Here is a 17,869-nt window from a genome sequence, read left to right as displayed (position 1 = left end):
ATCCTGGCTGTTGGGGAAACTGGTTTCTCCGCTTCCTTGCTGCTGTGAGCTATTTACATTATCTTCATCCTCATCTTCCTCCTCCTCAAAACCCGCTTCCCTGTGTGTTTCTCCAGTGAGGGACTCATAGCACACGGTTGGGGTAGTGGTGGCTGCACCCCCTAGAATGGCATGCAGCTCCGCGTAGAAGCGGCATGTTTGCGGCTCAGCCCCGGACCTTCCGTTTGCCTTTCTGGCTTTGTGGTAGGCTTGCCTTAGCTCCTTAATTTTCACGCGGCACTGCTGTGCGTCCCTGTTATGGCCTCTGTCCTTCATGGCCCTGGAGACCTTTTCTAATATTTTGCCATTTCGTTTACTGCTTCGGAGTTCGGCCAGCACTGATTCATCTCCCCATATGGCGAGCAGATCCCGAACCTCCCGTTCTGTCCATGCTGGAGCTCTTTTGCGATCCTGGGACTCCATCACGGTTACCTGTGCTGATGAGCTCTGCGGGGTCACCTGTGCTCTCCACGCTCAGCAAACAGGAAATGAAATTCAAACGTTCGCGGGGCTTTTCCTGTCTACCTGGCCAGTGCATCTGAGTAGAGAGTGCTGTCCAGAGCGGTCACAATGAAGCACTGTGGGATAGCTCCCCGAGGCCAATAACATCAAATTCCATCCACACTAACCCAATTCCGACCCCCTAAGGCCGATTTTATCGCTAATCCCCTCGTCGGAGGTGGAGTAAAGAAACCGGTTTAAAGGGCCCTTTAAGTCGAAAGAAAGGGCTTCGTCGTGTGAACGTGTCCAGGCTTAATTCGATTTAACGTGGCTAAAGTCGACCTAAACTCGTAGTGTAGATCAGGCCTTAGAGTCTTTCTTTTCCTTCTCACTCAGGGTGCTAGCTGGGGTATTGCTTTTCAGATCACAAAGCTTGTGCTACAATAAATGGGGTTATAAACTGCAAACCTTAATTCCACTTACGTGCTGATTTGCTTTCCATGTCTGGGTCAGTACAGCACAGAAACCCTCCTCCCCCCCCCCCCCCCCCCATGGATTTTGATTCCTGGAGGGAGATTTGTATAATTTAAGGAGATAAGATAGTCACATTTTTTCCTTCACTTGTGGGGGGGAGGGTGGGGAACAAACCACTGATCTCCAAGAGAGAATGTAGAGGGCTTTAGCATGCTACAGATTGATTGATGGTCAATCCTGCATGCCTTTCCCAGGCAGGAGGGGAAGACCCAGAGATTGTTCTGTATTGATCCAGTCACAGGAGGTGAAAATATCAGGTAAGTGAAATTGAATTAATATATTCTTGTAATATTTTGTTTACTGTTTGTAATATCAAACAGATAATCTGCATCCAAATAGTAATATAAGAAATGTTTCATAGTGAATATAGATCTTAATATGAACTTCATAAAACTACTTATGATATTGTTGGATGGTGTCCAGTGTTCAGGTAACACTGTCAACATGAAACGTAGTAAATTTGAAAAAACATGAATAGTAGTTTTAGGTACTATACATGTTCCTGAGTTCCCGTATTGATCTTTGTGCTTTTAAAATCCTATTTTTATTTTTAAAACTCTTTATCTCTCCTCTGGTGCCACATAAAAGATTAACACAAAGAACACAGGGAACTAATTGACTATATAAGGAAAACAGTAAACCTGACTGTATTAGTTGTAAACCTGAAAAAACAAACATTTTTCTCCATATTCCTTCAGTTATAGTAATCTTAAATACTTTTTCTTCTAACATTTTCAGACAAGTGTGACTTTTATTTAGGTTGATAGTAATCCTCCAGGAATTCAAAACACACGGAAATGTGCAACTCATTAAATTTTCAATATGAATGTATAAATGATGCTTTTATCTTTTTACATGTGACGTTATCATATTTAGCTTTGTTTTTCTACTTCAGCTTTATGGCAAAATGAAAAATGGATATAAATAATGTATTACAGCATTTTCATCCTTGGCTAAAAGAAGCAAAGAGGATTCTAGAATGGGGATTCGAAGGACTCTGAGATTTGAGATAAGGGATTTGGACAGAGGATATTTGATATATATCATAGGTCAGGACCTTGGGATAATAAGGTGTTTGATTTTTTTGTTTGTTTTAATGTGGGAGGCTTGAGGGTTACAGGTTCAAAGTGTACATAGAAATGTCTAATTGATAAGCAAATTTCAGATACCCACACCTCTGTGCACGTGCACATTTATTCTGCTGTGGGTTCGTTTAGGGTGATTGTTGCCATAAAGAAATGGATAGACTTCCCAATCTCTTAGTTTTTCTAAGATGAAACAACCAGGGTTTTTTTTTTTTTTTTGAAAATGGGATCTTAGAACATGAACATTTTTTGAAGTATTTTACCTTCTCTGCTGTTATGTGATGGAGACATAGTAATGGTCAGATCAGTACGTTGTAATGCAAAGCTGAAGGGATTTTAAAAAGTTTCTGCCTAATCCGATATTGAGTCATGGTATTTGGAGAGCTCTTTATTTGAATGATTCATATTCTATTATTTTGGAGTTTACAGCTAGCCAGGGTGCTATAAAATGCATTTGTTTTATTTTGTTCAGTAAAATACAATTGATTTCTTGTTAAATCAACCATCTGAGCTTCTTGGCTTTTAAATGTGCTGTAGCTAGTTCTTGATAACTTACATTAGAGGAGAGGGGGGCCTGTTTTCGTGCATCTCTAACGTTTTGATTTTGGTGAATAAATTTTTTGTTTTGTTTGTCAGCTCTGATGAAGTTATACTGATTTCTGTGGAAAGCAGAAATTCAACAACAGTAACAACTGCAAACAATTCAGGTATCCAAAACTAACCTTGGCATGTATACATCCTAATCAAAACAGATTTGATTAATATAATTAAACTACCATAGTAGCCTACAAGTAATGCTTTTACTCTTTTTAATTATATCAAAATATAATTTTCCTTGGTTGCTGTTTAAGAAGAGTAAGAGCAACCCATCAGTTATGATTAAAACTTCCATTTGCTTTACCTGTCTCACTAACCATGCTTGAAAATTTTTCTCACTAACAATTAGCGCTTTTTGAGAGCACTATCCAGTCGAAAAAGAGTTTAACATCTGTGCTGGCCCACTGTCTGTGAGCCTTCCTAAATACGTAGTGTAGAGGCTTCTCCCTAGTCTTACAGAGGTGTCTTTGGACTTCAGGGGCCCCTCTAGAAGAAATCTTGGCTGTCTGACTTGATTGCCAGACCATTGCATTGGGGCAGAGAGGGTAATATTGGCCATTCTCAGTGAGTCCCCGTGTCATTCACTTACGGCTGATTGCCGCATGTATGCCTACAAGTCTATTTGGTAATTTTCTGGCATTCCACTTATTAGATGGATATTTTTGTATCCTGCATCAACCAGGTTTATTAATTGAAATTTGAATTTTTTAATCTTTTGTGAAAATTGTTTCAGATATTCAAAAAAAATTAGTTTCTACACAAGCAGAAATTTCCACTAAAGCTCAATCCAAAAACAAGGTAGGTTAAGAGTTTTTCTCATGCTCATCTGCTAAAACTTAAAGTTAAATTTAATTGTTTGTACATAAGATAATGAAACAAAGCTTGTTTGTTTGTTTGTTTGTTTGTTTCCAAATGTGGTGGTGGTGATGCTTGTTACTTCAGGTCATTTACCATTCTGTGCAGATACAGCACATTCTGGTTCCTCTTTGGCACCTTGCAGAAGGAGGGACTGTTGTGCACATTGCTGTTACCTCATTTTCACATCTTAAAGGTGAACTGAAATGAAAACAATATTGGGTTTGTGCTGCCTTCTACTTCTCTGTAGTTCTTGTCTACCCCGGAAGACTTTAATGCCTGGAGAACTGGTGAAATGATGAGATCACAAGAGACAGAACAGTTCAGCATATGAACGGGAGAAGGAATTTTTTCTCTCTGTTCCAAAACTTTTTGTTTTTTTGTAAACACCTATTCAACCTCAGTGAATAATAGTTTGAGTAAAGGATAACTTTTTAAAAATTCAGCACCGCCATCCCTCAAGTAAGAGCTCACCATAAGCATACTTTGAGATCTCTAAGCAAAATCAGGGAAGACGAGGCTTGACATTACTCATATTTCTAATGTGGAAAAAATAAGCAGAACTTTTTAGGCCATCTTCATACATCAGAAGGAAACAAAATAAAGTGCAATTCCAATTAAAATAATTATGTACAAGTCACCTTTTAAAAGCAGAAAGTATTCCCTACACTTCAAAAGTTTTTTTTTCTTACTTAATTGGCCTCTCAGAGTTGGTAACTCCCACCTGTTCATGCTCTCTGTATGTGTGTATATATATCTCCTCAATATATGTTCCATTCTATATGCATCCGAAGAAGTGGGCTGTAGCCCACGAAAGCTTATGCTCTAATAAATTTGTTAGTCTCTAAAGTGCCACAAGTACTCCTATTCCCTACATAAAACTGTAGCAATCACTTTTGGCATTCTTAAAAAAGATAACCCTTAACATCGACTGGATTATAGAACACACAGAAAATATGTCCCTCATCTCTTTGCTTTCTTCTAAGGACTCTGCATTCACCCACACACACACACACACTCCCAAAACTCATCAGATGGAATATCTACTCTTGAAATTCCTAGGAGATTTGCTGTACAAGCGGGCTAAGGAAGGAAAAGATCGGGGAAGCAGACCCTCCTCTCTTCCTGTGTACTTGGCAGAATTAGATGCTGTTTATAATTTTGACAGATAATGATGTTTATTTTTAAAGCTTTTTTTTTTTATGGAGGGGATTTTACAATTTAATAATAGTAGACACTGATATTCAAAAAGTTAAAGCTTTACCACTATTAAAACACAAATTGTCAACATCACATGTCAACATATACAAAGTAAATATCTTTAAATCAAACTGTACTACGTTTTCAAGCAGCATTTTTGTTTTCCTGTCTATAAATTTTGATCATCATCAATGGAAATATTTTTTCATCTTTTTGTGTGTACACGATGAAATTGACATTTACCAATAAAAATCTAATCCTTCCAAGCCTATGTGTAACAAGTATTAAATATTTTCATGTTTTGTTCCCTTTTGATAAGCAAGGTGAAGTTCAATCTCATACACTTTGTCAGGAGGCTGTGTTCCTATGGGACTGGTGACCCAACAAAAGGCCCTCATCTTGCAGACAAAATTTGGGCTAGGAAACCATATAGTTTTGCCAATATAAGGTCAACAAGAGTGGTCCCTAAAGTCTAAAGCAGACTTGTGGACTTATTCTTCAAAAACTTTAACATAAGGACTTTAACTCTTACATTACTGATATATAGTCTCAACCTTAACTTCACCTTAGCCATTTTTTCCTGGAATTTTTTCCTACACTAGTATGGTTGAATCATGTCATTTGTGGTACGCATTAATCGGTCAGTGTAGATTCTGCTGTTGCACACTAAAGCTTTCCTAATGCTCTTTAACATAGTGCCATTTGAAACACGTTAAAGCACACTAGGGAACCTTTAGTGTGCACCAGCAGGTCTATGTGGACCAATTAATGATCAGTACATTAGTGCACTTTAGAAATCAGATCTCCTTAGAGTGCATTTCCCCACTGTGTAGAGAAGTACTTTAGGTTGGGTTCATCACTGAAGATTTTCATTTAACATTGATTTTTCAAAATGTAGATTAAACGTTACACCCAGTCTTTCACATAACATAGTTTGAAAATGCTATTCAAAACCACATTTCTTATTTAGTTCAAATCAGAGAATATTTTTATATAAGCCAATTTGTAAATATGTTATTTAAGCAGGCTAAGCTTGTGGTTAGACTTTAGCAACAAAACATGTTCAAATTATATCCTTTTTTTTTTTGATGGTTTGTGTCCAGATTGTTCTAAATCACTTTAATGGTCAGTTTACACACAAAGCTTCCTGACTTTCTCTTCTCCCCCCCCTCCAAAAAAAATAAAAAATAAAATAAAAATCCTTGCTTTGGTTAATGAAAAATGGGACTTCACTGGTGGTATCAAAAGTGCAAACACTGGTATATATGGGGCACCTGGCATTTATTTTTACTACCATGTAGTATAAGCCTGCTCGGGAATATTTAGACAAGATGGTGGTGGAAAAACTGCTCTCTTCCCACTACACTTCTGCTACCAATGGTGGAACTGCACCAGTGGGAACAACTGCGGGAATTAGTGGGGGGAAGGGAAGATAGTGTATATAAGACCTAATTGTTTAAAATCTGTATAAAACCACTATACAAACACTTGTTTAGTTACATTAAATGATTCCTTAAGTTTACAATTGAATTACTGTATTTAATAAAATAATAAACAATTCTACATCTTCCCTTAGCAAGAGGGGGAAAAAGGCTTTATTTCAGACAACCCTAGAAATAAGAAGTTTACTGGCAGTCTTGTGCATTGGCAAGCTATCTGAAAACTTATCCTAAAACATATCTACTTAGAAGGAAACTAGTGTAAAACTGTCTATGTAGATTTGCTCTTAGAGAGCCAAGACCGGTATAATTACCATTGAGATGCATTAATGTTTATAAAATCCATCTTTTATAGTTTGTCCTCGTACTGTTGATTGATTGGCTAGGTGATCTACTGTGATCTATCAAGTATATTTTTAATGTCTGAGTTCTTACAGATACTGACGCTTATACACTGTACTTATTTCTGTTGTTTTTCACATCTACAAGAAGTTTTATATAAAAATGAGCATTTCTGGTAGTTTAATTTTCAAGTAAGTTTGCATCCTGACAGTTCATAAATTTTAACAGAAGTATTTATACACCTATTTATAATTAAGCCATTGTAGAAACAATTTAATTGGAATTGACATTGTTTTTACAGTGTACTGAAGAAAAAACAAAATCTGCAGTGATTGATCTAACAGAAGAAGAAAAGCACAATTTTGATAAAGGTAAAAGAAAAAATAATTTTGTTTATAGAGATACTGAAAATGAGAACTTAAAATGTAATAGGTGTAAGTATGAATGATTTGATTTAGTATGAATGATAGTAATTTATTTTAAATCTAAGAGAAAATAATCTTGTGGAGTTGTGAGATTGGGACCCATTCCTTAAAAGAAAAAACTTTCTCCTGAAGCGAACTGCTTCTGCATATCTCCACTGTAGTAGAGTACCTTGCAATCCAAGAACAGTTCTAAAGTAGTTTGTTTTTTTTAAGGGATGTATGCTTATTGACTCATGGATCCAGTGTCACAGCTGTAATGATATAAGACCCTGTTACTGCAACTGTTCCTAGTCCCTCTCTTCAATGATGCAAGCAGATGTCAGTCATTAAGTGGTGTTTCACTAAGATTGAAGGCTGCATCAGACCAATCTCTTCCCACCTGCCTAACAACTGAAATAGGAGCCAGGAACCCAGAGCCAGTTAGTCACAATACAGCCTGATTTGCCTTTTTAAATATTCCCAATAATGAGGAGAGACTCCTATTCCTCATCCATCTGTGGGTGAAGACTTGCTCCCCACCACAGAATGAGCTGGCTACTTGCCTACCACTGCTCCTGCAATGAGAAGACCCCAATTAGGTGCAGAGTGTTTTATGTTTAGGTAAGGAGGAAGTGTAGTAACAAAGGATAAGGGAGACATAATATGGACTTTCATGGGTCATATGTTTAGAGAACTCTAGTTGCTGGTAAATAACATTCTTTTTGCTATAAATCATTTATAATTGTCCAGCTTCAGGATTTGAACTCAAGTAGTTTGGTTTCAGTAAAAGTTGTTACTTGGCGATATACTGCCTTGGAGTGATTTGTAATCTCATAAATTTTTGTAAACTAAGCAGTATTTGTTCTAGGTCAAGACCTGGATGGGAGAACTCAGGGTGCTGCAGGAAATAGTATTAGTGGCTGGCTTGGTAGGTTACCTTCTTCCATCTCTGTGTACAAAACTAATGCTCTATCCTAGTGTTAAAAAGCACTGTGCTGTTGTTGATGTTGTGTTTTGTATGAATTTTAAAACTGGATCAGAATCTTTGTAATAATTTAAGATCACATACCACTTTTTTTCAAATAGAATGGATGTTAGGCAGTATCCTGGAAAAAATTCCAGTTGGAACAAATAAGTTACTACTTCCTAAATTCTTCCTGCGGGTTTCTTTTTTGTTGTTCTTCTAAACTGCCATGTTAGTGTTCCTGTGCTGTTAAAAGGCTCTTGCATCCCACCAAGATAATGTTGCATTTTAGTGGTGGGTATTTGTGTAGTAGTTTGTAAAATATGTGAAACTCAGAGATCATTTTTGGAATGGATGAAGGTGTTGTATTTAATGTAAGATCTTAGTTAGAGATGTTCAGCTAAAACTCTGTTAACTGAGTTGGTGGTCTGCATCTAGTGTGAATAGGAAGTAAGAGCATAAGAGTGGCTATACTGGGTCAGAGCAATGGTCCATCTAGCCCACTCTCTTGTCTTCCGACAGTGGCCAGTGCCAGATACTTCAGAGGAAATGAACAGAACAGGTCAATTTATCAAGTGATCCGTCCCTGTCGTCCACTCCCAATTTCTAGCAATCAGAGGTTAAGGGATACCCAGAGCATGGGGTTGTATCCATGACCATCTTGGCTAACAGCCATTGATACACCTATCCTCCATTAACTTATCTAATTCTGTTTTGATCAAGATGAAAATATCAAGCTGGACAATTAAATGAAATGAAGACTGAACTATCCCCCTTACTCTCACTTAATGATAGCCCGTACATGTCCAGCTGAAGCACTTTAACAGTGTGAAAAAGTTTACACTCTGCTGCTTGTGTGTTTTGTAGATAAATGGAGATTTCATTCTCCAGGGTCCTCAGTCTAGAACAGGGGTCGGCAACCTTTCAGAAGTGGTGTGCTGAGTCTTCATTTATTCACTCTAATTTAAGGTTTTGGGTGCCAATAATACATTTTTAACATTTTTAGAAGGTCTGTTTCTATAAGTCTATAATATATAACTAAACTATTGTTGTATGTAAAGTAAATAAGGTTTTTAAAATGTTTAAGAAGCTTAATTTAAAATTAAATTAAAATGCAGAGCCCCCCCGGACCGGTGACCAGGACCAGGGCAGCGTGAGTGCCACTGAAAATCCGCTCACGTGCCGCCTTTGGTACGCATGCCATAGGTTGCCTACCCCTGGTCTAGAACCTTGCACAATCCTGAGAAATCCTCAGTATGTAAACATAAACCACAAATCTGTGAAATAAGGTTTTTAACCCAGTTCACTTCCAATAGTTGGAAAATTACAGTATTTAAAACTTGCATTTTGTTTACAGGTAAGTTAAAAGAAGACCAAAATTCTGTGTCAAACAAAAGTAATTCAAAGAAAGCAAGCCCCAAATCAAATCGCTTTGCGCCACCAGCACAAGCATCACATCAGGTAATTTTTTTTTTCTTAAGCTTTTTACAATTTTTATTTTTAAATTTGGAGTGTTTACAAATTCCAACTGACTGGCTCTTCATGAATCTGATATACAACTTAATGGGAATTAAAACAGACTTTTAAAAGACATTTTCGGTGAAAGACATTATCATTACATTTGTTTTAAACTAGATTCCTTGGCAAAGGTAAGTTTACTCCTTTGAGCCACAAGGAGGTAATATTGTATTATGAAAAGAGTAGTAAAGTCTTCAGTGACCGTGAAATACTTTTACTGCAATAATGGCTCCTAAAATGGTGGGGATTCTAACAAAAATCTAACTATAAGAAGCAGTATTGAAGCAAGAACATCTATCAGCTAGGCATTGCTACATGCTAAAATGAATTTTTCTAAAAATTATTGTAGAAGATGTTGCAGTGGAAAATCTATCGTGGGGCAAAGACCAGCAAGGAAAATTTCAGTCAGGCGGGGGGGAACCATTCTGAAATTGAATGAGTGAAAAGGGGGTTGAAAATTTCACCCATCGGGGGTCCAAGACTTTCTGTATTTAGTCCTGCTCCAGTGTCTAAAAATGAGTGCTAGAATGAGGGAGCAGTAATTTAAAGGTCAAGTGTCTAAATGTGCATGTTTTATTACTGTTCCACTCATGTGAGTTGCCAGAATGAAGCACTGTTCACAATCGATTGTGCAAATGTTCAAAACATGATCATGTGTGGTCTCCGGGGTCCATGAGTTTGTCTCATATATGGGGTATTTGAATATTCCATTGGGTTCTACTAAGCTGCTTTGGCTTGGCTTAGCCGTGGTGGGGCTCAGGTGCCCTGCTGGGTTCTGTGATGCTTCTTGTGCTCGGCTCCTCTTTGATTGGGGACCAAAAAACAAATCATAACTTTTATAATGACCCCTCCCATGGCTTATTTTGCATAAAATACATCGTAATCCTATCATAATATCACTATGAAGAATATGGAGTGCAGTATCACAGTCGTCACATCTAGTATTGTATATGCTGACACAGCTTTGCTCCCTTGAATTTTTCTGAAATGATGTCCCTGCTTTTGAGAAAGTGACTTGTATGACTTGCAGAGCTTTCCGTTGGGTTAGGGCTGGGAGTCATGGGAGAGTGGTATCTGTAGAAGGTGCCAGCACATGGTGAAGGGGAGACTCCAATCATTTTTCTGTCTTTTTCACCTCAAAGAGATTGGCCAGAATCCTTCTAAGGAAGCACTGTGGGGAAGAAAAAGGGGTAATGTGATTCTTGGAAGAGCTTGATGGTAGTAGGGAAGGGATTGACTAATGCCAGGGACATCCGGGTGTGAGAAAAATCTGTTTCTATCCACCCAAGAAATTTTTGCACGTCTTGTGCTAAAAGCATAAAACCAAACGTGGTAACAGGATTTTATGATCTATCTTGTGACCTGTCAGGACTATAAATCTTTAGTGGAACAGTACAGATGCTTCCAGGAGCAGTGAATTGTTCTCAGCCTAAAATATTTTGTTAATAGATGTACAGAACTGTCTACAGTATATCCTCAGGGGTAATTGACTATCAAAAAGAAAAATGTACAGGGAGAAAAGGCAGTTCTATGGTTTGGGATTTTTTTAACTGACTATAGTACTATGAGGAGGGTGGAACCACTATGTCAGTCCTGCTTTTTATTATTCTGTTCTTCTGGATGTTCAAAAGGCTATGAAACCAGAATGAATCTTCTAAAATAGCTATGACAGACTCTCTTCACAGCTGCCTTCTTGGATTTCTTCTGAGATCGAATCTAAGCAGCAGTTTTTAAAGATCGGTCAGTTTAACTTTTCTTTCTTTTTGAAGACCTACATAGAGTGCAAGCTTTCTGCTCTGGTAATTGCCAGTGAGATAGGAACATAATCTCTTTCTTTCAGCGTCTTACATTGTATGATATCTGTATAGAACAATCTGATTGCAGGATGGCTGTCAAAATTCCCTAATAATAATTAAACTTGATCAAGATACCTATAGTATTATTCATATTGGTGAAGTTTACTTTTTTAAAACCTTTCCGTCCTATGGATGTGCTGCTGTCTGGCTGAATCTCTAGGTATTTTTTGGAAATTTTATCAGAGTGCAATAACAGAACACTGATAGATTTGCATAGTCACAATTCAATTAGATATAATGTTGACCTCTACAGCACTCATTTTGGGACAACCAAAAATAATCTTAATACAATGTTTGTTAGTGGTGTCTTCTGCTTTTTGCGGGGGGCGGGGGGAGAGTATTGGATTTATGGAAAATAAAATCAGTTAGCAAAACGTAAACGTTTATGTAGCAGCGATAGATCATTTCCTGTGACTGTTCTTGTCTGTTGACCTCTTAGACACTGTAAAATAGGGCTAGTTTAGAGGGAGTCTTTGGAAGGATTTTTTTTAAAAGTGGTAAAGTAACATAAATTCAGTAAATAAAGCATTGCAGCATGACATACCAGAAAACAAAACAATTTAACAAAATACTATTGTTTGTTTTGAATTTAGTATTCTTATCCATAGAGTCATTCTAAGAACCACTGAACTAATAAATACCTAAAATGAGACTAATGCAGCATTATTTACCACAGTACAAAAACCTTGTTTGGTAAAGCTGATACAATGAGCTCCTTAACACTTTTGAAACTGTTTCCTAAAATGGGAACACTTAATCTGAATCAAAAGTTAGCACACTCTGGTTGATTTGTTCATATTAAAGAAATATTACAGTAATGCTAAGTTATTCACCTTTTTTTTAATGCTCCCTAGGTTCTTGAACAGTTTCCACATCTTCCTCCGCTACCAAGGATACCTCCATACCCAGAACTCAAGGATGGATTCAGAGACACTGTGCCACCTCAGAAGCCTGAACTAAAACTGGCTCAGGTGCAAAATCCAAAAGGTATTGCACTCTCATGGACTGTTACAGAGATTGATCCCAAGTGCGCTCCTGTAGAGAGCTATCACTTGTTCATATACCATGAACACTCCAATAACAGTACTGCACCACACTGGAAGAAAATAGGAGAAATAAAGGCTTTGCCCCTACCAATGGCTTGTTCTTTATCACAATTTACAGCCTCCAAGAAGTACTACTTTACTATACAATCAAAAGATGTATGTGGACGTTATGGACCGTTTTGTGATATACAATCAATTACTTTAATTTCTCTGGAAAACTCATAAGCTACCTCAATAACTGTTACACGGTTGTTTCAGTTTGAAATATTGTATTTTTACTTGTAAACAATCCAGAGCCAAGGAATTAATTGTACCACAGACTGTATTCACTCAGTTCTGTTTCTTATCTATCATGCCAACTATCAGTTATTTATATTCTGAGCATTGTTCTATACATTTTGTAAGTTGTTTCTAATAACTTGACACTGAGAATTCTGTTTATACAACTAATTTCAGTTCTGTGTTTAATTTAGTTATTTTCCTTCTCAATCCTTCCCCTCCCATTCCTTTCATGTAGGATGTACTTGGGACATAAAGGAATAAAAGTTTCTACTTGGTAACTATGAATTGTGATGACGATCATGAGATTAGAAATCTAACCTGTCATGAGTTTTTTGTGGTGTTTTGCTCACCCTTTTTGTATTTTTGGGGAAGATAGTGGGGTTTTTGTGTTCCATTTCCTTCACTAAATGGTGCACAAGCTTTGGGAAGGTTTTAGTTCTTGTACTTGTGTACTCATACAGTACTACAGGAGCATCTCCATTATTCTGAAGCCTCTGAAAAATGCTTGTAAGGATGAAAGTCTCTGTAGTGGGGATGATGATAATACAGGAACTATAGTGTTTAAATACTACCATCACCTGAGACAATCAGCTGGACCATTATCTTTTTAGAGATGCTGCATTGTAAAGGAACACCAAGTGAGATTGTTTCATTGTCACCCATTTTGGGCAAGAATTAAGTTTCTGGGGAAGTTGATTAAAGTGTTTATAAATAAATGTTTTCCAGTGCTGTATAAGTACTTCACCTGCTTGTATCTTCTGGTATTAAAGAGGCTTCACTTGCCTTTAGGTGTGGTACTATGGTAGTTATTACTCGTCCAGACAGACATTTGAGAATGCCACAAAGAGGTAGGTGACCCATTACTTAGGTTAGTGATGGTTCTAGAATATTAGTTTACAAAATTATTAATTACAAGGGCAGTGTGGTGGCAGTTGGCTTTCTGTTTATGTAAATATTCATATTGAAATGAATTCAGTGATATTTGTAGTGTGTCCATTACAGCAAGTATATAAAGAAATTAGTCAATACCTGGATTAATTTAAATTTAATAATAAACTACAAGCAACGTACATTTTTCTTGTACAGTTTAAATCATGTTATGTAGGTTACTCACAATATTTAAAAACCCCAATAAGTTTCATTCTTTCAGTATTAAAAGTTTCCATATATACCTACAGGTATTTTAAAAGATGGCAAAATTCTAACAAAGCAACTTGAAAGATCATTTTGTTGCAATAACTTGCTGTTCTTTGAATGGCCTCTACATATTCCCACTCTTGGGTTGTGCCCTTGGTGCATCTTGAGTGGTGGAATGTTTTCTAGCAGTGCCTGTTGGAGTGCTCTCCTGCCTTTTCCCTCACTGTTTTTGAGCATTCTGAGGATGAGTCTATATAAAAGCATCACTCAGGAAACTTCAGCTCATTCCAGCCAGGATTGTGGATGGACTAGATTAGAACCTCTCCAGAACCACCTCTTCAAGCAAGACAGCATCATTAGCTAGTTTTAGTCCTAGTTAGCTAGCTAGGATTAATTGTATTGTTTTGTTCAAAGTTTTTATTTATTTACATTTCTTAGGATCCTATAGCTTCTCCACCCCAACGCCAACTAACAGTAGGAGCAGTAGCACAAACTCACTGCTTGTTCAGCCTCTAGTAACTGATTCAGAAGGTACTTGGACTACGGTATCTCCAGAAGGGAAAGATATAGGTGATAAAAGAAAGACAGTAGCTTCTCCTGTGGGGGATGTGGAGTGGAGAGAGAGAAAAGATTGTATAGCATATTCAAATTTCTCCAGTTTCCCTGTCCTAAATCTCTATGGACTCACAAGGGAAGTTTACTTCCCCCTTTTCAGTTTTAAGGTTGCCAAGACCTTTCACCACTATCTGCTGCTTCTGATCTGAGGTCTGATTAGTCAGATAGGGACAGGCAAGTTATTCTACCACCTCAGTTCCAGTCACCTGACAAAAAACTGTTTTAGAGCAGACATTAGACCAATGTTCCACATAGTCCAAACAGACACAGACTATGCCTATATCATGGTAGGTTCTATGACAGAGAACCTGATTTTGGTGTCTTGCAGTTTCCTCCTTGGTCTGGATGGGTCTACTATTTCTTTGAGATACTATATGGAAGTTGAGAATAGCCTTTATAGAGGAGTCATTCTCCCCAAGACCTCAGGGGAAGCCCCATTCACCAGATCCAGTGCTCTAGAATGCTGTCCTTTGATTGTCCCAGACATTTTATCAGAATAACCATCTATGGGATGTGGAATTTCAGGACATTGATCTAAAGCCTGGTGACCAGACATCACCAGATGACAGTGGAATTGCTGCAACATCTTCCCTGTCTGAATATGCCATAAAATTTCATGAGATGGTACAAGCACTCCTGTTATTTTTACTTAAATTAAAAGATTACTTCCACAGAAACTGATGTTATTGCTCATTCTGACTTTGATATTCTGGGAACCTCTTCTAATTCCAAGATCATTCTACCAGCATTAAAAGGACTTTTACAACCCGCCAGAACAATGTGGTCAAATCCAGCAATGAATTTGGCAGTGCATTGGAGGTGTCAGACTATTTAGATTTATCCCTATTTGTATGATTGGCTCACAAAGGCCTTACAGAAGTCCTCATATATGTTTAGTTTTTGAGAAAGTGGAACTCAGAATAAATTGAAAGAAATCTTACCTTCTTATATAGAAAGTCTTTTATCTGGGTGATTTTTAGATTCTCAAGCAAGAAAGGCTTTCCTTCCAGAGGCAAGTCTGCCATTCTCAAACATCAAGATAATTCCAACCAACAGTAATATTCTTCCTCAGTGATAGGCATTATGGTTTCAGTAATATATTCTTCCATATGCTTCTCTCAGAATGAGAACACTATAACTTTGGTTGGTAATAAATTACCTGTCAAGTTCAGACAACACGTACATGAAAGCTAATTCTCCCAAAATTGGTGTTTCTATCTCTTCATAGCTGCAGCACATCCCAACAACCTAACAGCTCACAGTCATTTTCTTTTGAGTGATTGTTTGCATGTATTCCACTTCTAATGACTCAAAAGCAATGATTTTGTAGGTTGGAGATGGGTGCTCAATTTATTTGAATTTCTGCCAAACCAGACATTGGAGCCCAATACTGTGGCTAGGGAATAATACTGTGTAGAAGTGTGGCCAGATCACAGTGAAGCTGCCGTGCAGTTTTCAGAGATTGGTATACTTTCCCGGGAAGCTGCAGAAGTTGCTTGACTCCCTAGTGGAGTGGACTTTAAACTGCATGGGTGGATCTAATTTGCTAACTCATAGCAAGATTTAATACAAGTAAGCACCCATTAACACAGTATTTGGGTAGGCATTGCTTGATCCCTCATTCTGTCTTCAACACAAGAAGTAGCCTAGGGTTGCTCCTGAATGACTTCAGCCTGATCAGGTAAAATGATAGAGCTCTAGCTACACTGAGGGTGTTCTCTGCATCTGTTCAGTTTTCTGTTTTTATCTCGCAATACTTTGCTTGTCACCTCATACCTATATAGTAGTCTCTTATGAGAGACGTTGTCAAATACTTTTTGAAAGTCTACATTATCAGTAGTTTCTATTTTATATACTACATTGACACATTAAAAGAATTCTACCAGATTAGTGAGGCATGATTTTCCTTTGCAGAAACCTTACTGGTTAGACCCTACCTTACCATAATATTGTGTTCCTTTGAATTTTTTTTATCATCATTTTAACTAGTTGATTAGGTAAAGATGTAAGATTTATTGCTCTTCAATTCCCTGGAACACCCTCAGAGACCTTTTAAAATACAGGTACAACACTTACTACTTTACCACTCCTGTGGCATAGAAGTTCTTTTTAATGACATATCTTTGCTAACAATTTAGTCATTTCACAGATTAACTCCTTTACAACTCTTAGATACATATAATCTGGATCAGTTTTTTCCAGATCCTCCTTATTAACCAACAAAGAAGAGTTTTGGGTAGGTAAATCCCTATCATCATCCGTGGTGAAGACAGGCACAAAACAAAACAACCCATAACATTTAGCTTTGCAGCTAGGTCCTTAGCTTCCTTAATTTTAACCCCTGCAGACCCAGCAGATGCACTGATTCTTTTGCAGGCTCTTGGCTTCTGATATAGTTAAATAATTCCTTGTTTATTTTATAGTGTTAGCTGTTTACTCTTCAGAATCTATTTTATACCTCCCAACTTCCCTCTGAGATACCATATTGCCTGCTGTAACTTGTTCCTGTTTATTAGCTTCATTAGGATTTGATTTTCAAATGTTGAAAGATCTGTTTTTCTTGAATAACTTTTTCAATCTTGCCGTTAAGTTATATATTTCTTGTGTGGCTGTCTCTTTTTTGCTTAGTAGTATGCATGCCTTCTTAGATGTGGTGTGGTATGGATTTGACTTAAGAAAAGCATAAGATAGTCCAATAATTTTACTTTAGTACCTTTGACTAGCCCTCTCCATATTGAAATCTCCCTTTCTAAAGTTTAGAGTTACTGTATCAATTTCTGGAATCTTATTTCCCCTTAAGAAGTTGAACTTAACTACTGTATATTGTGGTCACTGTTACATAATTCTCAAAAGTGATTTTAACAGTAGCTATTCTGTGGTGTATAGACTGAGTTGAAGAAAGCCTCTTCTCTTGTGTATTTTAGAACTAGTTGTTTAGAGAAACAATTTAAATGATTCCTTCTTCAAACAAAACTTTGTCCTGTTGTGCCATTGGATCAGTTTGCACATGGGTATCCAAAGTTCCCCCAGCAATGTCACTGTTCTAGACTTGGCTGGTAGTTTGACCGCCGAGTACTGTGTGCTCATCCTTTTGAGTCCGAAACTATTAGTGTAACCCTCCTAATATATTTAAATTCTGACTGCAGAAGCTTTGTATCCATCCATATTCAGCCGCTTGGTGTTCTCCATTCAGTGCTTCTCAGTGGATTCAATTGAATCTTTTAAATAATGTGCTGTTCAGCCACCTCTTTTCTGTGTAGTTCATAGTCAAGTCCTAGCCTACGTGATGTGTCCTGTTTCAGTAATACTTATTATATGAAAGGCCTCTGCCATTGCCAGGCATTTTAATATTGCTTTTAAGCTTCTTGCATTTGTACATAGACTTCACTTTCACTTTTTAACAAATGCCTTGTTCATTTATCTCCTTATACTTCGCTGATGGCCCACACACTGCTTGTGATCTTTTCCTGGCCTGGCTTGTTTTGGGTCCTTCCTTTCACTGGATACAGAAATTT

General features: G+C 37.4%; 1 protein-coding gene across 2 annotated transcripts in view; it reads left to right on the top strand.

Moving 5' to 3' along the window:
- Positions 1-12,779, top strand: part of ATF7IP2 (activating transcription factor 7 interacting protein 2) — a 76,766-nt gene extending 63,987 nt beyond the window's left edge. Inside the window, exons 7-12 of one of the 2 annotated variants that reach the window (XM_024194048.2) lie at positions 2,736-2,806; positions 3,430-3,494; positions 6,834-6,903; positions 7,805-7,864; positions 9,258-9,361; positions 12,129-12,779. In XM_024194048.2, the coding sequence (XP_024049816.2) occupies positions 2,736-2,806; positions 3,430-3,494; positions 6,834-6,903; positions 7,805-7,864; positions 9,258-9,361; positions 12,129-12,545 (787 nt within the window). In that variant the 3' untranslated portion in view covers positions 12,546-12,779. The remainder of the gene's footprint in view (positions 1-2,735; positions 2,807-3,429; positions 3,495-6,833; positions 6,904-7,804; positions 7,865-9,257; positions 9,362-12,128) is intronic. The other variant, XM_024194049.2, reaches the window with a different exon arrangement.
- Positions 12,780-17,869: the final 5,090 nt, after the last annotated feature.

The sequence above is a fragment of the Terrapene carolina genome, unplaced genomic scaffold, assembly GCF_002925995.2.
Source record: "Terrapene carolina triunguis isolate 2854851 unplaced genomic scaffold, T_m_triunguis-2.0 Scaffold93, whole genome shotgun sequence".
Lineage (NCBI taxonomy): Eukaryota > Metazoa > Chordata > Testudines > Emydidae > Terrapene > Terrapene triunguis.
The sequence above is the reverse complement of the archived record's forward strand: the minus strand, read 5'-3'. Positions and strand labels throughout refer to the sequence as shown.